A 23,358-nucleotide genomic window follows, 5' to 3' on the forward strand; every position below is an offset into this window, starting at 1 on the left:
GTGGGGTTTGATCGGAAAGAGAAAGGGAAGCTGCCCGTCCGCTTGAGTCCGTCTCATGGCCCGTCGTGGCTGTGGTGGCGACGTGGCTCTTGAAGCCACCGACTGGAGGGAAAATTTGGGGGTTTGGTGCAACCGAGAGAGAGAGAAGATGAAGGTTTTAAAAAACTGACCTTCCAAATTTACTATTGCCCTCGAACTTATTTTGACAGTATCTCCTTCAATACACTGATTTGGGCCCACTACGTGTCTACGAATTCATCTCGCTGCGCTCTACGCAACGGTATAACTAAAATTTTCAAATTCCTTCTTGGCCAAAAAGTCAACCTTTGACCTAATAAAAATTCTAAGGGCATTTTAGTCTTTTCTCCAATAAATTAATAATTAAATATTAATTTTAGGTTTGGGTTATTACATCTTATGTTAAGTATCAAGACAAATAAAAAAAAATTCATTTAATGATATATTGTAATTCAAAATTGTTAATGGGGACAAAATGATCATAAAAAATATTCATTTAATATTAGCTCATTTTCTTAAACTTTCTCATGATAAGAAAAAACAAAACCCAAGTTCAGAGGAGAGCTTCACTTTCCCCCTACTTTCTCATATGACGGTAACCATTTCTTATGCATAGACTTACTAAACATGGGAAAACAATTGATTTCTCATTCCCAAATTTCATTTTCCATAATCCAAATAGGACCTAAGTTCCTTGCAATTATTAAAATAATAATAATAATAATAATTTGAGAATTTCTCCCATTTCTTTTTATTTTTGTTAATAGAAAAAGAGAAAACAATAGGGTTTTAATCCAGGCAAGCACATGGTTCTAATTTTTTTTACTAATCAAATTGTTTCTCAATCCAAAATTTAAACGTTAATCATGAAGATTAGTCTTAGCTAATTAAATAAGATAGAATACTTATTTTAAAATTAAAGTTGTTGTTTTGAAATTAATTATTAAATTCTTGGCTTAATTATGTACATGCCCCATGTGCTTTCCAACTTATCTCAGATTACCACTGGTGGAAAACGTCTCAAAGTACCCTCAACGTGCAAAAACTGTCTCACGCTACCCTTTCATTTTTTGAAGTTCCGAATGTTATCGTTCATCTCCCAAAATTCCGCAATAGCCCTCCCTTTGTTACTTGTTCATCGCTTATTTACCCTCCAAAACTCAGAAATTTCTCCTAACCAACACAACTAGCAGCAAGAACAACTCGAGAGGTTGAAAAATCATACCGGATCAAGAAAATGGTGCTAATTGCCCGAACGAGCAATGGAGATTTTGGGTAAAACCGCCAATTTCTTGCTTTTTCGGTGATCCAGACGACGGTTGGCACTGAGATGTGAGGGTGGTAGAGGACAATGTGCTGGTTCTTTTGATATCCATGTCGCCGCTTAGGGTGGCAGAGGAGGCGATGGCGGCAAAAAGTGCGATGAGTAATAAATGGGAGGAGCATTGCGAATTTTGGGAGATGAATGAACGTCAGAACGGAACTTCAAAAAACTGACGGAAAGGGTAACGTGAACAATTTTTGCACGCTGAAGATTGAGACGCTTTTCACCAGTGAATCGAATAATTGAAAGACATGTACATAATTGCTCTAAATTCTTTTTATTATTTCATTCAAAGAAGCCAAGGGCAACGATGTAATTACACAATTCTTCGGTCCGAGCTTTCAACTTCAATTATATATAGATCTGTTTTCCATTAGCTCAAAAGCCCTCTCTGAAATTCTCAGAACATTTTCTCATCTTCAAAAAGCTTCTGTTCTACAAGAAAACAAAATTAAAAATGTCTGGATACCCACACCAGCCTCCCGGCTACGGCTACGGCAGCACGCCTCCACCAGGCAAACCCTACGCCGCGCCGCAGCCAGGCCAGCCCGGCCAGCCCGGCCAGCCCGGCCAGCCCGGCCAATACCAAGCGCAACCGTACGGAGCTCCGGCTGCACCTTACGGCGCGCCATCTGCACCCTACGGCGCGCCATCGGCACCGTACGCCGCGCCGTACGCGCCAGAGAAGCCTCACCAGAGCCACGGAAGCAGCGGGCCGTACGCGCCAGAGAAGCCTCAGAGCCACGGAAGCAGCGGCGGGGGATACCCGCCGTCGGCTCCGGGCTACGGAAGCCCGTTCGCGGCTCTGGTGCCGTCGTCGTTCCCACCCGGTACGGACCCGAACGTGGTGGCTTGCTTTCAGATGGCGGATCAGGACGGCAGTGGCTTCATCGACGACAAGGAGTTGCAGAGAGCTCTGTCGTCATACAATCAGAGCTTCAGCTTGAGGACTGTTCATCTTCTCATGTATCTCTTCACCCAAACCAACACCAGGAAGATCGGTAACGTTTCACAAACCCTAACTCTCTCTGTTCTCCATAAGCGTGTGTATCTGTGAGTTCTTTCTCGTCAAATTGGGAAATTAGACAACTGCGATTCTTAGAGTTAACGGTGCGTTCTGTGATTTTGATCGGCGTACTCCAGACGATGTCGTTCTGGCATTGTTGCTCCCAGTCAGTGACCGGACGCTGAGTCGCCGCTAGAGGCATGCAGGCGAAATGTCCACCATGCCCTTCTTCTCTTTCGATTTAGTGGTTGTTAGTGCTGTCATTGAATGGTATTTCACGTGTCCGTGTTGTGTTAACGTGTCAGTGTTTGCGTTGAATGCGAGTGTGTGGTGGTCACGGTTCGTGGACCGTTGGATCTCAACGTCACTACGCGTTATGCTTGAGTGGGTCCCGCGTCTTCGTTCGAGATATCTCTGCTTTCTGGTCTTTTGAAAGCTATGGAATATTTCCGATGCTATAATTTGTATTCTGCAGCTTAGTTTTTTAACGTTATTCAATAAATATCTCTATTAATTAAATGAAACGGTAATTCGTATTGATTTCTTTTTCTGGGTAAATTGTGAAAACAGGGCCTAAGGAATTCACTGCAGTGTTCTACAGTCTTCAGAGTTGGAGGGTAATTCCCAGAAATTTTTTAAAAAAAAAAATATAAATTCTTTTTTTTCCTTTTGAGTAAAAAATTTGGTTTTGTGATTAATAATTTGTGTGACAACGGATCAGGGAATATTTGAGAGGTTCGACAGGGACAGAAGTGGGCACATTGATGCAACTGAGCTGAGAGATGCACTGCTGAGTCTGGGTTTTGCTGTGTCACCCACGGTTTTGGATTTGCTGGTCTCTAAATTCGACAAGACCGGAGGCAAACACAGGGCCATTGAATATGACAATTTCATCGAGTACGTTTCCCTTTTCCTTTCATATTTTACATTCATTTTCTTTTTGGTTTGTTTCACGTTGTGTTTGCTTTTATCAATCTCTTAATGTATATATTTTTTCTTTGTTGTGATTAAATGCAGGTGCTGTCTTACTGTTAAGGTGAGTTTACTTGTGACTAAATCGATTTACCATGATTTTGGGCACTCAATTTATAGTTTTAACTTGGGAGCTTCTTCTTCTTCGTCACTTGGCTCTCCGTTTTACTTTTCTAATTCAGCGTTCTTTATGTATTCTTTCTATGCTAAAAGCATAAACACAAGTTTTTGGATCCTGCTTACTTTATATGGCTGGGAATTCAGAACTTGAATGTATTGCTGCAGTTAGTTCAAACCTGCTTAACAAGAGAAGAAAAATAGCCCTTTCTTTCTTTGCTTGATTTTTTCAACTGGGATATCGGCAATTTTTATTGTACATTACTGAATCATGTAGTTTTACCAGTATTAAGAACTTCGAAAAATGGCTTTAAGTACGGCTCTAAAATGGAGATTTTCTTTTTGGCACTTATTTGTTTTGTTGTTCTTGTGTCTTGCAGGGTTTAACCGAAAAATTTAAGGAGAAGGACAAAGCGTACACCGGTACTGGAACTTTCAGCTATGAGGACTTCATGTTGACTGTGCTGCCTTTCCTCATTGCATAGGATGCTAAAAGATTTTCTGGAATTCTGGGTTTAGAGGTTAATGTAATATCTAGTTCTTTTTGCATGTTTTCTAGTGGACTGGTTGTGTTTGCTCGCTACATATAGCTTTTGATATAATAATGCTTCAGAATTTGGTTTGATCATGTTCCTCGTTTCCTTTCCTTGTAAGTTTCCTCGTTTCCTACATATAGCATTGCTTGTATTGTCATGCCTATGCAATATAAAAATGCTAAGCGTGAAATGTGAAATTAATTTGAAGGCCAATGTTTCCGAAGTGGGATATGCCGCGTTTGCAGTCACGGGCCAATATTAGGATCAATTCAAAAATGAAAGTGACCCTTTGAATTGAATCATAAAAAAACATTATTTGCGATTTGGTTTACTTGCTCCTGCATGTTTAAAAATAAAATAAAGAAAGAGTCGAGTTTGGTAATCAGATCCGTAGATTGTGTTTTATCTGTTGACCGGACGCATTCATCTGCATGTGAAGGAGGTGCCTTCCCCAAATCAACCTAGAAAGAAACTTATTTGGTGATTGTTTAATACATAGACATCCTAAGACCATCTCCACTCGATGTGTTAATACCAACTACCGACTTTGATGGCAATTTTTCTATAAGTGGTTTTATTTAGGGTTAATTCATTTCACCGCTAAAGTATATACCAGATTCCTGCCAATAGAGTCTAGCCCAATAAAAAAAGGGTTGCAGGCTAGTGATCTCAAATTCAAATCTTCATGCAGTGGCAAAACTAGAAATTTTAGAAGGAAAGTCAAGTGACCCTTGTGGCTGCTCATGTCCTTATGGTACCTTGGTAATGTGTGTGTAAGAACCTCTCCTTAATGTTTAATGTTTAACCTATCGTTTGTATTAAATATATATATACCATGGTGAGCCACTCTAGACTGACCATATTTTACCACTCTTCTATTATATTATATATAATAAATAGAATTTGTAATAAACAACTTAGAATTGAAGTTAAAATGTCCTCTAAAACAAATTAGATATGACTTAATTAGAAATATTTAGCTCTAAACATGTAAGTATTGTATATTTAAGTGTTTTATATACTTATATTTTCTATTTCAACTTTACAATTCTAGCTCCGCCCCTGAATATATACATGATTCCTTGTAACTTATTGAAGAAGGTATGCAAGTACAATCAGGCCTATACTTGTATACAATCAGGTATATACCCGATTCACACTCTTTATTTGATACACTTGTACTGCCTCCTCTTTCATGCTTTAAGTATTGAATATAAACTATGAGATGAAAAGTATACAATATTGGAGAATTCTGTTAAAAAAAAGGAGTAAATTTCTGTCCGGCTTCCTTGTTTTGCTCCGTGTATTTTCACTCAAATCTCACTTTTCACTTGTATTCTCAATTGCCCCATTCTGGCCGTTGTGCTTTCACTCTGTCTCATGTAGCCCCGTCAACTCTGTTATATTATTGTAACTTTAATTATTAAAAAATTGAAATTCAATTTTTAAGATTTTTTTAAAATAAAAAAAAGGTGCCTGCAGGCTAGGTTGGGATTGTTGTATTTATTTAAATATATATATATATATATATATTTATAAAGATGATATTGAGAGAGGGCAAGGGTAGAATCAAGAATTTATCAACGGATGAGCTAGCTAAAGTTATTAGCTTAAAAATCTAATAATCATTTTCTTTTGTACTTACAATTTCTATTGTCTTTCTAGAGATAAAAGTATACATTAAATCATATAAATCACGTTAGTTCCTCAAGTGCAAGGCTACATGCTAATTTCCCATAAGTTTTAGCATAAAACAAATACAAATTAAATGCAACCAAAAAACACATATGATCAAAATGAAAATATGTTCAACAACATAATTGAAAGTGTGCATATTTTCATGTATATTTCTATTGATGTCTTGCAACTAAATTCATAAAGAATTGAACTTTTTAGACTTTAATAGGTGAATACATACTTGGCTATATTTAAAACAAGTCAAATATATAGGTTTGATATTTTTTTAATCCCAAAAACCTCCCTAGGCTACAACCCATGTAGCCATTAGCCTAGTTCTGCCCATGAGAGAGGAAAAGCGAACCTAAGACCTTGAGTGTATAATAAATGCTCTGAACTAATTGAGTTACAAGTTACAACTTACAAGCCATTTACTATTTTTATATAAATTTTAAATATCTTTAATTTTTAAAGTTTTTTTTTTTTATATACAAGTGATATTTTTTTGGGGTGCCAAAGATGGGAAGGGGAGGGTGGAAACTCACAAACCTGAGTATCATGGAGGCTTGAACCCAGGACCACTTGCGAGCACACCAAAGGCGAATTCAACTAACACCCCATTGGTTTGATACAATCGATGTTGGGAGAGGAGGTTTTCCCACACAAGGAATACTAGCAACCTTCTCTCTAACCTTCTCATTTGGATCTTCTCCCTTCTCCTTATGACAAGTGTCACTTTCCTTACACTTAAAATAATATAATTAATGTATCACATAAGTTAGATTTTGTTTTCCAAGTTTACCCTTATTAAATGTATTAGCTTTTATATTTCCTTCTATTTATCCAAATTTTTTTACAATTTCTTTAGCACGTTGTTAAAAATTAAATAAGAAAGAAACATAAGAAAAAACGTCATTTAAAAAAAAAAAGGTTAGTTTCATGACATTGTTAGCTAACAACCCCAGACACGTCATTCTTATGGCTATTGCAGATTGGACACATGCCAATATTGAAAAAACTAGAAAACCCACCCACTCTCTCGTTGCGCTCTCTTGGCAATATTCGAATGAAGGAGTGATTAAAATCACTACCGACAGTTGCAGAAAAGGTGACGATGGATGCATTGTTGCTGGAGGTGTACTAAGAGATATTTCTGGGCAGTGGATGAGAGGCTTTGCTATTAATCTTGGTGTAGGACAAGTCTTGGAAGCTGAGTTATGGGGCATCTATCTTAGATTGAAAATTGCTTGGGATATAGGTTGCAGTGCAGTTTTGCTTGAGTCTGACTCATCGACCGCGGTACACTTGCTTAACAAAAATGTGGAAGACCTTCATCCTCTTGCTGCTATGTTGTGGGGATGCCAAGACTATATAAACAAAAACTGGGTTTGTTCTATTCATCATGTATATCATGAGTGCAACATGGTAGTGGAAAAACTAGCTAATTTGGGTTCATGTCTTCAGTTGGGTTTGTCAACTTTCCATGACCCTCCTGACAGTATTAGGTCCTTTCTTAGTGAAGATTTACTTGGAGTCTGTAGGCCTCGAGCCATTGTTCAATTTCTTTGTTGGGCATTAGCCACGTTTCTTCATCCAAAAAAAAAAGTGATATCATCATTATTTTGTGTTTAACAAAACATACGTCCTCTTTGGAGAAAAAAAAAACTTTAGTTTTCCCCATTTTAGAAAAATTAGTGCATAGTGACAAAAAACTTTAGTAATTAACATATGATACATTACCTATTTTTGTTTTGGATATGGTGGATGAGTTATAAATTTTATTTTGTTAAAAGCCAATGGCCCTACTCATGTGCTCTTTAAGCTTGTTTAATTTGTATTTAAAATTACACTTTTTACCCTTTGTATTTTATATGGGAGCCAGATCACGCCCTAGCTTTGGATTCAATCTCAAACGGAGACCACGAGGTCCTAATCAGCACCGACAACGACCATGGCTAAGAAGGTCACTGCAAAGCACCAGAGAAAGGCCTTTTCCTATGGAGAAGCAATAGGAGGACCGACTGCGGAGAAAGGCATCTTCTGTCGTTTTCTGGCGGAGAATCAATAGATGACGGAGAAGGCGTTTTCTGGCGGAGAAGCAATTGATGACGACCATGTTTTCTGGCGGAGAAGGCGTTTTCGTACCTTCAGCTTTGCCACAAGAACCAGAACCAAACTATTGTGTCATGGTTGGTTTGCCTATAATCTTCTGAGATGGATTAATCATGCATGTTTCGGTCAGATAAGTTAGATGTTTGGCCTTACACGGGTATCACTAGAACACGGTGAGAGACTGGAGTCTGTAGATGCAGGGCCAATGCACGGTGGTTGAAGGCTAGCTTTTTGAGAGGAAGAACATTCCCTCAAGACATTGAAATACATTGAAATGAGCTTTGTAAGCCTCGCTCTAAGCAAATGCTCAACGTTCTTCTTCTTGTAAATAGTAACAGCTCCTTCTTTTTCACTTTCCAAAAAGCCTTTCTCAATCTGTGTGTTTTGCTCAGAGCTCGAGAGTGAAAGCACTTTAGCCTCGTATTTGTTTTTGTATTTGTATAAGCCCTGTACAGCTTGATCAGCTAGAGCTGCTTGCAAAAGGATTTTCAGAATATAAGTGCTTTTGTCAGCATCACAGGAGTTTTGTCAACACAAGGGCCAGACTTGAGCAGCTGTTTATGAATTGCAGTTTTGGAAACTGCACTGTAATTTTGAAATCCCTTTTCCCATTCTGTCAATAATATAAGAAGCTCTACTTGTTTCAAACATTTAACATTAGAATTCTGTGATTCTACATGAACAAGAAATTTATATATACATTCTGAGTGGATAAAACACAGAAGGAAAGAAGATCAATGTAGGACTAAATTAGCAAGCCAGCCATTTATTCTTTTTAGTAAGATCAATTTGTTCAGCTAATGTGAGAACACAACACAACATAGAAAATAGAAAACTTTGTAACCATAGATTTTCTATGTGCATGAATAAAATACTGAAAGAAGAGAATCCCATATTTCCTGATATAGAAGCTAAGTCGTTCAGTTTCCTCAGACATCAACTAAAGTTCATCATTCTTCCGATCCGAACAAGAGTTATTTTGAAACCTCAGTTCAACTACAACCTCAAAATTGTAAAATCTCTCAAATGCTAGATCATATCATCTGCCACCTGCTTACGACAGCATAGAAATGCATGTGCTACACATCCTTCAAAACAAGTAGAGCGCCTGGCCGGTGGTGGGCGACCGGAGGTGGCAGTGGCGGTTGGCCGGATGTGGATATGTGGCATTGTGTGTAATTTTGATATTTTTTAATGATATTATTGTAAAATTAGGTACTATATTTTAGTCTTTGGCCTAATGCTAATTAGATGAAATTGTATTCCTATCTTCCAAATTAGCAAACTATATTGTGGTTTAAAACTAAAGCTCCCTTATATTTTCTTATTTAATTTTTTAACAAAGTAGAAAGAAAGTTGTAAAAAAACCTAGCTTGTTATTAAAAAGAGTTAATACATTCCATAAGGGTTAACTTAGAAAACAAAAACTAATGAGTAATGCTACACTTACCACATTTTTATCCCATATTTCTATACCACATGATGTGTCATATCCATGTTATATGCCACATCAATTAAATCATTGAAGTGTATTTTAATTAAGACAATTAGAAAAATAAATACTAGAATAAATCATAAAAGAAAAGAAAATATTAAATAATTTTAATTGACGTTGTCTCATTGCCACATAAGATGGATATAGGGATGTGGTATACAAATATGGTAAGAGTAGCATTATTCAAAACTAATTTGTGTGATGCATTAATGACATTATTTTAAGCATAAGAAAAGTGACACTTGTCATGAGAAGAATGGAGAAGGTCCAAAAAAAAAGATTAGAGAAAAGGTTGCTAGCGTTCCCCAACCGGTTGGCATCTTTAAAGTTTTTTAATTTTTCTCTAAATTGAATTTTAAAATGTTTAATAGTTGCATATTACCAAAATATTCATGCTATGTCGACAGGACCCACCTTGAAAGTCCTGTGTTCCTTTTTTTGGTCAAATCCTTCCCCTCACTATCACTTATATTTTTTTAAAAAAAGTGGATAAAAACTGCAAGAGTGAAAATGCAGGAAAAAAACAGCAATTAAGCAAACAGGCAGACACAGTAATTAGTGAAATTCTTCCACGCAGTTACCTACCATTCAAACTTTGAAAAAAAAAGGATCAGTGCCTAATGGCCGAGCAAATTCCTTCCATCTAATCTAATAAACCTTATTTGGTACCAAAATCAAAATCAAAGCCCAACAAGAAGCTTCGCTGTGCTGTGAGTAAGGCGTTCCAATCTCGCAATTCCTTCTCCTTTCAGCAGCTAACGAAATTTAGGGTTCAATTTGTTATGCAAATTGTTTGATTGTACCATCGTTGCAGGAAGAATTATGGGTTTGTCGTCTGCTAGTACCACATCTAGCGCAACCCCAGAAGGACTGCAATTGTGCATATTTGATTTGAGGAGGGGACAAAATGAAGGGCAAGAATTGGACAAGATATTATTTTTCTTCCCTGCCGATTTGCCCTTCTCAGCACAATTCTCTGTGATTGGGCTCAGTGAAGGACTCATCACATTTACCAGGTTTCTACTTTCTATCCCTTTTTCTTATATACATTTTATACAAGTGTTTTTTGTTTTTGGGTTTTTGATTTTTATAAGAACTTGTTTATATTTTGTGCAGAATCTTCTCTCCAGAGGCTGCTTGTGAAGCCATTGAAGCAGAGAGGCATTCGCATGTTTTTTATGAGGCGGAACCAGATATCTGGATGGTGATGGTGAGCTCTGTTTTCCTTACAAACATTCCTGTCATTGTTAGTCCTTTTCAATTATGTGTTTAGCTAGTGTTCATATATTGTTGGTAGCATGTTATAACTTATGGGTTTTTTCGTAGCTAAACTAAATTTTTTTAGAAAGCAGTTGTAGGCACTGCTATTTTGAAGTAATTTCAAATCATTGCTTCACCTTGTTGTAGGTAGTGGAGAAAAGCAAGGAGTTTGAAGCTATTTGGAGAAGTGATGCATTGAGAAAGGTTCTTAAGGAAGTCCATTATCTTTTTGTGATGTTTCATGGATCTATAAGAGCGTTGCTTGACAAAGACCCTGGTGGAGGACTAACTCGATCTCATTTGTACTATTTCATCATGGACTATCTTGGTGGTAAGTCATCATACAGTCATGTACCTACTAATTACACTGAAGTCTAGTTTTATATTGCCCTTGGTTCAAATTTCATTGTAAAATCACTAATTGCCAGCATTTCAAAAGCGGTCTCCATTCGATGGGTGCTGCTGGGGTAATACTGAAGTTGCTGTATCATGTCCTCTCGATTGGATTTTTCTACCTAAGTAATGCTGAAGTTGCTGTATCTCATATGTATGGTTTTACTCTCTGGGGCAGATTTTCTGGTCGGGAAGAAACTACTGTTACCATCATTCCGTGACTGTTTAAAGGAGCGTGGAACTGTACAGATGCTTACTGTAGGGCGGGAAGCAGCAATTGAAGTACAGGTTTGTTTTCAGAATATAAATTGATCATATGTTTATTTAATGCTACATTTTTATTCAAGATTCTTCCTTGGAAGTGATTAATGTTTTAGCATGTCCTAGTCATAAACTTGTTCTAGGTTTGGTGTATTAGTTGTTTAGATGCTCATTTGGGTCCATGAGTTCCTCTCCATGGTTGAATGTTTTTTTTTCAGCTTCCAGATTGTGGTATAATTTGGAAAGATGGTTGTAGTACATGTACTGGTATTATGTTTATTCTCTACTTTTCTTATCCATATTCCTTATAAGTTTTATAGACATACCTTACTAATTTTTTTACCATAACTTATAATACAATGCTTCATTAGTATTAAGCCTGTCTATCATCACTAACTATCCTATTATCTTCTTTCTTGCCCACTTGTATTCTACAAAACTGTGCATTTCTGCACACATGTGGGCTTTTATAATCACCCTTGTTCCGACCTGACTTCTAAGTTCTACCTGAATCTCCTAATTTTAGTCTTTTACTTGTTAATGCAATGTTGTACAATTTTTCTTTTGTGTATGTTTTGAATGGTTTCATTTGTCTTTGCAGTCGCTTGTAAGGGTGCTCGAATCTTGTGCTGGGAACATACCCTGTCACTCACTGATCTTGTTTCAGGACCTGTTGGTGTCCACAACACTTTCTCCTGTATGGTTTGATCTTCTAGGCCTTTTAACTGTTTTAAATCATTTCATATGCCATTGTGTTTTAGTCTTAAAGTTTAGGAGGAGCTTAAGAACTGAGTTACATTTTTCTTGTGTAGAATTTTCATAGAAAGAGGTGCTGAGTGCATTTATTTTGTCAAATGCTAACTTTCGTGAATTTTGTTTTTCCTATCTTTGTTAGGATGACACCGTAAACCTATTTGCATATGCTGTTTTAAGGCTGACTCCCCGTGCTTTATCCTCTGGAGTAAGTTCCTGGTCCTATTTACGCAAAGGAGCTACATCCCATGTATCCTCAAGTTCTATCTTGGCCCGTCCTGGTGGTGTTCCAGAACAATTTCAAGGCTCAGATGTCAACTCTCCTGCTGGAGATAACAATTATCGTGTCATACGGCCCTTGCAGCAGGATAAGTGGTCCAAAGGGAAGGATGGTTTTCTTGTCACTGATATTTGGGGTGCAGAGGCTGGTAACTTGATTTCTGCCACCCCAACAGTTTTGCTCCATCAGACAGAGGAGAGAATGTATCTGTGTGCCCATCAGCATAAGAGCCTTACCTTAATTTTTCTCATTCCTGTTTCTTCAGTACTAATTGGGGATCAAGGTGTTTCTGTGGTGAAGCAGCAAGTTCTTGAAAATGTTAGCTTCCTAGCCCTGCTAGTAACTCTAATGCTTATGCTATCAAACTGCTTCTTTACATTTTAAACTTGTCATTAGCACTGTCATGTGGAAATCGTTACCCTAAATCAATAGAGGTCAGCAATAGAAATCCTATTTATATTGGTTCTCTACCAAAACCAAATTTCTTGTTAGATGTGTTGAAGCAACATTTTAACGTCTTTTTCATATCTTTCCCTATTTAAATTTTTATTGATTTAATTTGGTTTAATGTACTCATATCCTTTATATTCATCGGCAGGAAAAAAATAGTTTTCTAATATCCTCTATATCCTTTTTCATGTCCTCAACATATGTTGTCTCATTGATTCCTAATGAAATAAAATGTCTACTTAATCGATAATTTCTTGTAATAAATTATTTGGAATTTTACTGGTGCAATAATCATTGATTCTGATTCATGCTATTAGTTGTATTATAGAATTTTTCTTGAGATGAAAGCTGGAGTGACATCGTTTGAATTTTATGTTTGTATTTACTATTTTCTAGGTATCCCTAAAGCTGTTGAAAGTTGAAGAGAAACTATCAAAAGGATGGGTTGGTGAGAATGCATATCATGTTAGTGGATATCGATATTTACTAGTGGACGGAGACAGAAATGTATCCAGGGCTTCTCCAGCAGGAAAGGTCACAACCCTTACCAAGGTAAAGCATCCCACCACAGTTTGGCTTGCTCTCTTGTTCTGCACAATACGTGTTAAAACGTAGCCATTTGGTTGAGGATGTTCACTTTGTTTACCTGCAGCAAATATTGTATAAATATACTCCCCTGCAGCAGCTAAGGAATTATGGGAGAAAACTTAGCTGCCTATAATTATGTTCTTTTTCAGTTTTCTATTTATATGACTGGTGCCATGTTCACAAGTCTCCAGCTAGACTAGGTTGCATTCTCAGTGCATTCTTTTACCTTGGGTGTTCTCTGTGGCGGCTTGGCCTAATGCAGGTGTTTGCTGCAAAAGATAGGCTTAGTGGTCACTGACCAGATTAGATCTCATCATTTTAATGTCAATTTATTGCTTTTATGAATTGATGTCCAAGAAGTTCATTTTTCATGTTCTGTGGCAGGATTCCTTACTTGCCTTAAGTAAGCTTAGAGAAGAAGTTGATTTGGAAAAGAGTAGAGCACAATCAGATAATGCTGGTCATGAGAAAGAATTGGAAGTTAGCATCCGGGCGAAAAACAATGCTTGGGTTGTTGCTCGGGTTACAAGAGGGAAGGAACTTTATATGGTTCTGGAGAAAGCCAATGAAACCCTTCTTTATGCCTCTGATGCTGTTGAAAAGTTCAGCAACAGGTTAGTGTATATTTCCTTGGATGCCCTGCAAGTTGTTTGTGCAGTGTTTGTCTATGTGGACAATCTTTCGAACTTGTATTACTGTATACAGATTTGCTTTTATAATTTACTGGTTTGCTAATTTCTTTGAGTTGTGCAGGTACTGCAATGGAGCTTTCTCGTTGAATTAGGGGAATTCCTTGGTTTTTGATATCCATAGTTACTAACATGATAACACAAAATGAGGGGTCCTGCCTCTATGCTCCCCAAGCGATGAAATGTCAGACCTGGCGCTGTAGAGTTCTGTAAAACATCACACTTGCAAGGGGAAAATAAATAATTAAAGTTATGTTCTTCTATTCAAAGTATGTTGTAACTTGTATCCAATTTTTTATGTACTTGTAAATTATTTTTTGTTTATTAATTTACAAAGAAGTATCATCTACAAAATCTTGCTGGAAAAAAGAAAACGAAGAACAGAGAGAAGGAAAAGGCAGGTGCTTGTATGTATTAGCATTACGGGTCCATTTGGATGGAGCGATTCCAAATCTAGGGTACATTATAAGGTTAAATTGTTTGAATAAGAGAGAAATGAAGCAAACAAATGGATATCAATTTGTTTGCTTCATTTCTACATTCTTTTAACAAATTTATAGCTTTGTTGTCAAATTGAAATCCTTCTTATATATCCATTTGTTTGCCTCATTTCTACTTTCTTTTAACAAATTTATAGCTTTGTTGTCAGATCGAAATCCTTTCTTTCAAATACCTCCATTCAAACAGAAGCTAACAGTTTGCCTCCTCCACCAAGAAAGAACAATGATTTTTATTTTTATGGAAGTACAAAATTACAAGGCAAGCCAAAGGAACGATTGAATTGGAACCAAGAAACAGCGACGAAGTTTTCAAAAGGGATTTATAATTTGTTTTGGATTCAAACCAAACAAAGCACACGATAATGAATTAAAAAAGATGAAAGAAAAAAATCAATGTAAAGCATTATCGCCCACCGTGGGGCTCGAACCCACGACCACAAGGTTAAGAGCCTTGCGCTCTACCAACTGAGCTAGACGGGCTTTGTTGCTTGGTCAGCGTTTGTTCCTTTTGATAACCTAATGTCTACGCTGTTCCTCCCCTTTGAAATCTTCATTAAGCTGCTTGACAAATTCGATTATCAATGTAAAGGACTGTTGACCAAACAACAAGCCCGTCTAGCTCAGTTGGTAGAGCGCAAGGCTCTTAACCTTGTGGTCGTGGGTTCGAGCCCCACGGTGGGCGATCTTTATATATATATATATATATATTTTTTTTTTTTTCAATTTCTCTTCTGTTTTTTGGGTCAGATTTTCAATTTCTCTTAAGACGAGAAAGAGAGCCCACGGTTAGTGAAGCTCAGAGCTTCACCTGAGTTTGATTTTCTTGCCAAGACTGCTTCTTTAGCTTTCAATTTTAGGCCTTTATTTTCGTTCGAAATACCAAATTGGGCACCATCATGTACGAGTACGACACTGAAACTGCAATTTGCCACGTATCATATCCACAATTTATATAGCAATGCAAACGTGGCAATTATACATGTGGCCTCTGTTTATTGGTTAAAAAATGCCTTCGTTGACCCCTTTCTTTCTCCATTAATTTAGCACCTCCTCCAACTACCTCGTCTCTTCACACCATCTTTGCTACCTAAGTGCTAACCAGAGCTGCTAATCAAAATCTTTCAGTAAGTCAATTCATATCCTTTTTTTTTTTTTCCTTCTTTTGAGTTGATTTGTATTGTTATTGTTTTTATTCAAATTTGAGGCAACCCGTGTACGAAAATGTATTCATCACTCTGCTATGCAATAATGGTTCAACACCATTGTTCAATTGATGGGTGTACTCCGAAATCATGAAAAAAGAAACCATTTTTATGAAAACTCTAATTGTATTGTGTGTGTTGGGTGTTGGGGGCTGTGTGCTTTGAGCTGATTTTTTGCAACCATATGGCTCAAAAATTCTCACTTTGCTACAGCGTGATGCTTAATTTCATTAGATTTTGCGGTTAAAGTAACTTAAAACTATTGCACATGAATTACCATCACTAGTGATTGTGTCCTTTTGACAGAGAAGTACATGAAAAGAGGTTCAAAGTTCCTCCACTGTAGTAAATCATCAATGATGGAGTTTTTGCAAGTTCTGGTTTGTTTATGATAAATTACGGTGCTCTATTTAGCTTAATGGCGGAGTAACTGTGTTATGTGTGTGTGTTTGGGGTGGGGGTGGAGGGATCATTTGAGATTATACCAGATCCTTTTCCATCTTGCTCCCTTTAGTTTCTTTAATAAATAAATAAGTTCATAATTATCATTTTGATTTAAGAGAATTGTTGAGTTATCCCAGGTTCTAGCATGTTTCTACGACCAAGTTAGTATCGTGACCTCTGTTTGTTATATCAATTTTTCAGGAGGAACCTATCAACATGGAGATAGGTACTGTGAGGTAAAATTTTGTCCCTTTGTAAATAAATTAAGATGATTCCTCCATGTAGTAGTTGAAAAAACACTATACTCACATTGTTTTTTTCCTGGTTCATTTGCTTTGACCCTTATCGAAAACTTTAGTTCTGCATGATTTGCTCTTGCATTGTCAATCTAGTTAGTTAACATTGCTTATAGTAAATCTCCATAGCCTTTCATATTCATGGCATTGTTGATGTCGTTAAGCATTTATCAGTTTCATTATTATATCATTATAATCTCGACAGGTGTTGCCTTGACAACCAAGTACTGTGGTTGTCAAGAGAAAGTTCAAGAAATTTAGATTGGAGAAATATCCACCCATTTTCACATATTGCAACTACTTGGAAATTAAAGGTGGGATATCAGAGGTTGATAGATTGTCAAGTATCTACTGGGAAGCATTCACTGAACCATGTCTTCTGGAGAAGACATTCAATTCACACTAGTTTGGAGGAATCATCATCTGTTCAGGGAGAAACTTATAGTGGAAATGATGAATATGCACATAAAGATTCGCAGGAGAATCATCTTTCTCAACCTTTAAGAAGTAATGAGGTACTCATGCACTGGTCCAAATTGTTTTGATTTAAAAATAAATAAAAAATCATTGACAGCATCCAAATGCATGAACTTCCATTTTCTATTGGTTTAGCATTCCTGGCTACTTCAGTTTTAAATCTCAAGAGCTAACTTATGTTAAAACTCTATATCAGTTGAAGTCACTGCTGGCTGATTCTGAAAGAACAAAGCTTATCAAAAAACTAAGTGAAGCCAATCAACAAAATCGGTTTCTCAAACGACAGGTTTGAATGTATTCATACAATGTCCTTTCTAAATCGACTCCTACTTTAGTATGTCATTTAAATTCATCTTCATTGCAGTGGCCCACATTTTATGTTGCCATCTATGTTGATATCTTCATAGATTTGACTGGATTGATATCCATTTAGGAATGCATTCGAGCAGCAGTAGGCATGTTAATTCATGCGGTTGGTGCAAAAAGCATAGGACTGAAGAGTAAAGACTTACACAACAGGAATGTAGATTAATGCTTAGTGGGTCCAATTGAGAGATGAAAGCATTAATATTAAAATTGAGTTGTTGGCTTGTTTAGCATATGAGTATATCAAATTTATAGATATAAAAAGGTTCACGTATTCACAATCTCATTTCTAACTTGAAGGTGGTTGAATTGAATATACTGAAAGATGAAGATGCACACACCTCTTTCATCATTTGTGAGAAAAATTTAAAAATATATTTGATGAGTTTCTGTTCCAAATTAGTTTCTTCATATGATATCTCATTTGTCTTAACTGTATCAAGAAAATTAATGTACATGTAACTATAATTCTTGGATGCTATTAATTGGAGAGAGCGTGTATGGTTATATGGTTATTTCATTTAATTGTTCTATCAAGTGTAATAGATTTGACATCTTATGTTGATCCATTATCTCTACAGTTGCATATAAAGGAGGATGAGTTGGTTAACTTCAAGAGTGAACTTGCTGTCTTGGAACTTGAAATTCAGGTTACATATTTTACGACTGGTGGTTGTCTGCACATCTTGCATGAGCATAATGTTATCACTTGTGAGTAATTTAAGTCCCTAGAGATCAGCTTTTTTTTTTTTTAAAAAAAAATTTTTAATCACATGTGAGTAATCTGAGTCTCAAGAGATCAAGATTCTTACTTCCATGTGTCGTCACTTTAACACTCTACAAAACCTTTCGTAGTACTAAAATGGTTGTAGGTCAAGCACCATGTGGAAGGATAAAATAATTCCAGTCTTGAATCTCTTGACTTTGATATATTGTTGGAATCATATCCTGTGCAAATTGCATTTAGTTAGATGTCTGTTATTGCCTAATTTCAAGAGCAATCATGACTGAATTCTGCTAACATAGTAAGAAGTATTCTCTCAGCAGTCCAAACATAAAAAATGGGATCCTTATATCATAAACCTTTAACCACTACGACAACCACTTTACTCATACCATTCCCATCATAGCGCAAGAATGGTAGTTGTCCCTCATCCGCATCAGATTGCTTCTCTCACTGCTACTCTGCTTTGAGATACTAGACAGGCTTGAAAGTTGCTTAAGTTGTATGCTAAGTTTAGAAAATCTGTAGGTTTTAGGATTTGGTTGGGTGGAGAAAAGGCATTTAACAGTTAAAGTGGAGTTGGATAGTAGAAGACAAGTGTAAGCTGCTCTCTGGTTTCTGTAGCAGTCAGTGTAAAAGAAAAAAGATGTCCAGTGATAAGTTAACCAACATAAAAAGGAGACAAAAAAATAGGATCAAAATTGGAATGTAGATAAACAAGTCCTAGGGCACGAGACCCATGAGAATTCTACAATCTGATTACTTTTCCTGAAAACTGCATACAAATTCTCTTAAGCAAGTATGTATACAAGTGTTACAGCAGCCCTAGCTTTGATTACTTTAGTAGCTATCTAGTGTTAAACCTTCAGGAATACTTGAAAACTTGCATGACTGTCATCTGGAAAATAACGTAACACATAAAAACTGACCACTAAGTGAAAGATAAGTTCAAAACTGAATCCCAACTAGAACCCAAACCAACTTTACAGAGGGCTTACTGAGTCCTGGATAGCTATGTAATTCCTGTCAAATCTGGATGTGAAACTTGCGAGAAAGTTTGAAGACTTTCATTGTGCCCCCACAACATTTTTGGTAAAAAAATCACAAAAGAATAATAGGGAGTTACTTTCCTATATTTTAATTTCTTTTAGAACCAAATAGACCCTTAAGGACTAACTCAGACTCTCTGAAAATCTTCGTTGTAAAACATTGTAGAGGATTTGCAGAAAATTAAATTCTAAATGCATCCTAGATCAAATGACTCATGTTAAAGGCTATGTTGTCATGCATCACGGTTCACGTGATTGAATATAGTTGAAGACTTGTGATGTCATGATTCCTTTAGTTGTTCTAATGGCAGGCTTTGGTGAAATTGGCAGAAGAAAACACTAAATCTGTCATTCCACAAGGTTCAAGAAAGATTAATGGGAAATACATTCAGTCTCACCTTCTTTCTCGTTTAGAAGGTAACTTGCTCAAGCATGACTTATTTATTCCTTCTTTCTTATTCTCTTTCCTTTTGCTGCTAAAAATTGTATCTCCTTCTGTTGACTGAGAAAATGCATTTGAAAGCATCTTAGAGGATTGTGTACAAGGAATATATAGTTTTCTCTCTTTTTATGGCATGATGGTCCTCCTAAGGTACATCTCCTCCACAAATGAAATTGAGCCATTGCATTAATAGGTGCCTTGAGATGTTAATTTATATCCACATCGCTTTCTCATCAAAAAATTCTAGTTTTTTCCCAGATCATATTTATTGATTAAAAATTAAATCTATTTTCAGAGCATCTTATCCGAATAATCAAAATAAAATACATACAGACTACAATTATCAAATAAAAAAGTACTAAGAAAGATAATATAGGAACAAAGACCACTTCGGAGAGGAGTGAAAACAGGAAAAGGATCACTTGTAATAGTTGAGATTTAGAGCAGAAACGTAAGGCCCTTGGCCCGTTTGGTGAATGGGAAAGAAAGCTTGGGGATGGGAAATCAATTGCTTTCCCATGTTTGGTAAGTTAGGCATGAAAAATCGTTGTCTGGCACATGGGAAAGAAGGGGGGAAAGTGAGGCCATCCTCCCTCCATAGGTTTTACTTTCCCTTCTCATGGGAAAGTAAGGCCAGCATTAAATGCACCTTTTTTCTGACTAATTTATCCTTACTAATAATTTATAATTATAGTTTTATCCAACAACTATTAGTATTCCTTTTTGTTTTTGTTTTAATTCATAACAAAATTTTCATATTTTTAATAAGGGTATAGTTGGGAAACTAAACAAAATTTACTTTCCATTCCTACTCAAAACAAACATGGGAAAGGAAATAAAGTGATATTTCCAGGTTACTTTTCCGGCATTACCAAACATGGGAAAGGAATCACCATTTCCCATCCCTTGAGAAATGACATGGGAAATGATTTTCCATCAAATATGTTCCGTGAACCAAATGGGGCCCTTGAGTAAAACTCTTTCTTGGCATCAGTTATTTGGAGTAAGTACGGTTTTTGTGCAAATGGATGGGATTCTTGAGTTGAGAGAGATTGTTTCTGATATCCCTTAAAACATGTGGGTTACTCCTTATTTTCTCATCTTCTGAAATTTGTGTTGGGAATTGGGATAGAATTAGACTTTGGCGATGTATTATGGGTGAGTAGTCGTCTTTCTTGTTTCAGAAATGTGGTTTCCCAACTGATATTGAATTGTTTTGAATTGTAATGCTTTCATGTCACTGTTTCCATGTTTGTTTACTTTCCATATGTTCTGACAAAAGTACTGTTGCACGTGTGTATCTGTGTGAAGCTGTACATGAAAAGTTGAAGGAACAGATAAAGGATGTCGATGCTGTACAATCCAAGGAGGTTCCCTTATTTTGGTATGGCATGGCTGAGGTAAGCATATAACCTTATAATTTTCAATCCTTTTCCTCAAATTATGGAGTGCAGTAATGGTGCGTGACTTTTTGAAATATGATCATATGGGTCACTTCATTGCAAAGCAAAAGGGTTGATGCATAAGGAAGATGGCTCTAAGCTGTGTTCAACCCTTTATGAAAATAACTTGAAATTATGGAGTGTGGTAATAGTGAGTGACTTTCTGAAATATGATCATATGGGTCACTTCATTGGAAAGCAGAAGGACGTATGATGAAGACAGATGTCTCTAAGCTGTGTTCAACCCTTTATTGTAATCACTTGAGGATGGAAAATTCGGGAAGGAGGTTTGGAGATTCAGTATAAAGTGTTGGAGCTCTCTCTGGTCCATGTAATTTGTTACCTCAAAAAGCGAGTTTGGCCCCCTATATAGAGAAGTTTTAGAAGTATAACACCATTGGAAAACATTTCAAAGGATCATGATCACCTACTAACAGGCATATGACACCACACATAAATAATAATAATAATAATAATCTGCTCCCTTTAATAATTTAAAAGTATTCTTATTTTTGTTTCTGGCAAGGGACAGCTCCGGCAGGCAGGACCATGCCATGCCTAATGTTTACCGGTGGCGCTGACCAGCTTCTTCCTCTAGTCTAGAGTTTTCCAATTGAGTCCTTGACTGCACTCTATACATTCTATCCTAAAGTCATTTCAATTCCTGAACTGCCATAGGCACCGAAAAAAATAATTTATGTGTGCTTATAAATTTGTTTTCAACTGCAATTGGTCCATTCCATATGGATAGAACTAGTCGTTTTCTGAGGGTCTAACCTGTAAGGTGGCACGACAGTGCTAATGTTTGAAGGATATTCATCGACGACCTGGATGTTGTTGTGGCTGATCTTGAGCCCTGGCTTCTGGTGGGTGTAAGACAACTGTTGAACATGGTATTGGTTATGAAGTTTGTTTTCTCGTGTGGAGGCTGTGATGAATCTGGTTGACGCTGATAAGGAAGGACATGGGGGTGTCGGCTTAAGTAGGTTTCACAGATTAATCCAACCCGAGAAGATTTTCTGAGTTTTCAAGGTTTAAGGGGACCTGATAAATATAATAATTGTACTACAAAATACCTGTTATGTCTTCAATGATACTACTGGTGCCAAGTTCTAGTCCTTGTTAGGCTGACATAAAATTGCAAAAGCAGAAAATTACAGCCCTTGAATGAAATTTTAAAGTTTTGGTTCTATAGATTAGGTATTTAGGCATCGAATTTAAAACAAAATTTGTTATTATTTTGGTGTCACAGAGTGTGCAAGTTATGGGCACTTTCGATGGTTGGAGTCAAGGAGAACATTTATCATCGGAGTATACTGGTTCTTTCACCGCGTTCTCGACAACATTAATGCTCAGACCTGGAAGGTACCTAGTCACTCAACTATTCCTATTCTTTCTCCCTTTCTTCATCCTTACCCAAAAATATTATATTTGAAGGTATGAAATCAAGTTCTTGGTGGATGGAGAATGGAAGCTGTCACCGGAATTTCCTACAGTTGGTGAAGGATTAATGAAAAATAACTTGTTAATCGTGGAATAGCTCGACGTCTATAGCCATGGGGAAAGAAAGAAAAGCCTATATCATGTATCAAGCAACTGATAATACTTGTTTACTATGATATTCACCCAGAGCTTATGTCATTTAGGTCCTTAGTTGTGCTTCTGATGTCCAGAAAAACCTAGAATTTGAACTACCAGGCCAGAAAGGAAAAGGAGACACTAGCATTTTTGTATCCTTATCTGATTACAGAATGAGGATGCCATGCTGGCCTTCATAAGTTTTAAGGTAGTTTCGGCATGCTGGACGTGTCTACTATTCCAATCATTATGTATTGGATTGTACTGAATAGTAATCTATTCGTATTTTTCTTATTATTGTTGAATGTTTTGTACTGTGCCGGATTAAGAGGTTGGACATTTTGTACTGTGTTTGGTATTGTACAAGGTAAGAGGTTGTTTTCAAATGAAAAAGAAAAGCATCTCTCTCTTATAAGGCAATTTACCAGACTCTGGTATATTTAGGCCTAGTTCCAAACAATGTAGAACAACTCTGGACAATTTGGAACACCGCGTGGACAATTTGTATGTGTTGTCGAACCTTCTTTTAAAAAAAAATTGATTAACAGTACATTGAAATCACAAATACCATTTGCAAAGAGATCACATTTATATACAACATTTGACGAAGATCACATATAATGATGTATAAAAAAATTCTCCTCCACTTGAAGCCCTAACAATAAAATTAATGAATTGATGTTGTGTTTACTAATTAGGAATTAAATTCCACTTATGGAGGATTTTTGCATTTACTTCAAATCAAGAAATTGAAAAGTAAGTGGGATTCACACAAAATTAGGAATTAAATTCCTGATTTTGGAGGAATTCAATTCTTGAGTGGGAGATGGTATTCTAACTTATTAGGAATTCATTTTTTTTACTCATTATATCCTCACACAATTTTCAAAATTCTAAATGTGCCATC

The 23,358-nt window shown here is 36.6% G+C and overlaps 3 protein-coding genes and 2 non-coding genes across 6 annotated transcripts; 4 read left to right on the top strand and 1 right to left on the bottom strand.

The window, feature by feature from the left end:
• The first annotated feature begins 1,714 nt into the window (after positions 1 to 1,714).
• LOC103342432 (calcium-binding protein CBP-like) lies at positions 1,715 to 4,065 on the top strand. Its single transcript, XM_008246058.3, has 5 exons — positions 1,715 to 2,343; positions 2,919 to 2,965; positions 3,070 to 3,245; positions 3,366 to 3,384; positions 3,818 to 4,065. Exons 1-5 carry the CDS (start codon positions 1,800 to 1,802, stop codon positions 3,920 to 3,922), a joined length of 891 nt encoding a protein of 296 aa, XP_008244280.2. The 5' UTR covers positions 1,715 to 1,799; the 3' UTR covers positions 3,923 to 4,065.
• A 5,899-nt stretch (positions 4,066 to 9,964) lies between these two features.
• Positions 9,965 to 14,285, top strand: LOC103342433 (vacuolar fusion protein CCZ1 homolog B-like). Of its 2 annotated transcripts, XM_089042900.1 has the most exons (10): positions 9,965 to 10,273; positions 10,374 to 10,467; positions 10,665 to 10,848; positions 10,946 to 10,984; positions 11,089 to 11,198; positions 11,773 to 11,868; positions 12,067 to 12,522; positions 13,051 to 13,206; positions 13,627 to 13,856; positions 13,996 to 14,285. In XM_089042900.1, exons 1-10 carry the CDS (start codon positions 10,080 to 10,082, stop codon positions 14,024 to 14,026), a joined length of 1,590 nt encoding a protein of 529 aa, XP_088899026.1. In that variant the 5' UTR covers positions 9,965 to 10,079; the 3' UTR covers positions 14,027 to 14,285. The 2 variants fall into 2 exon arrangements, with proteins under 2 accessions (XP_088899026.1, XP_088899027.1); XM_089042901.1 differs by lacking the exon at positions 10,946 to 10,984.
• A 553-nt stretch (positions 14,286 to 14,838) lies between these two features.
• TRNAK-CUU (transfer RNA lysine (anticodon CUU)) lies at positions 14,839 to 14,911 on the bottom strand. Its single transcript has one exon. It is a non-coding gene; the product is annotated as a tRNA-Lys (tRNA).
• A 129-nt stretch (positions 14,912 to 15,040) lies between these two features.
• TRNAK-CUU (transfer RNA lysine (anticodon CUU)) lies at positions 15,041 to 15,113 on the top strand. Its single transcript has one exon. It is a non-coding gene; the product is annotated as a tRNA-Lys (tRNA).
• Positions 15,114 to 15,432: 319 nt separating this feature from the next.
• LOC103342434 (PROTEIN TARGETING TO STARCH (PTST)) lies at positions 15,433 to 22,756 on the top strand. The gene is made up of 9 exons (XM_008246062.3): positions 15,433 to 15,555; positions 16,279 to 16,313; positions 16,579 to 16,888; positions 17,047 to 17,136; positions 17,798 to 17,866; positions 19,301 to 19,406; positions 20,743 to 20,831; positions 22,126 to 22,238; positions 22,311 to 22,756. Exons 2-9 carry the CDS (start codon positions 16,294 to 16,296, stop codon positions 22,411 to 22,413), a joined length of 900 nt encoding a protein of 299 aa, XP_008244284.2. The 5' UTR covers positions 15,433 to 15,555; positions 16,279 to 16,293; the 3' UTR covers positions 22,414 to 22,756.
• Positions 22,757 to 23,358: the final 602 nt, after the last annotated feature.

This window comes from Prunus mume, linkage group LG8 (genome assembly GCF_029339155.1).
Source record: "Prunus mume cultivar Tortuosa linkage group LG8, ASM2933915v1, whole genome shotgun sequence".
Taxonomy (NCBI): Eukaryota; Viridiplantae; Streptophyta; class Magnoliopsida; order Rosales; family Rosaceae; genus Prunus; species Prunus mume.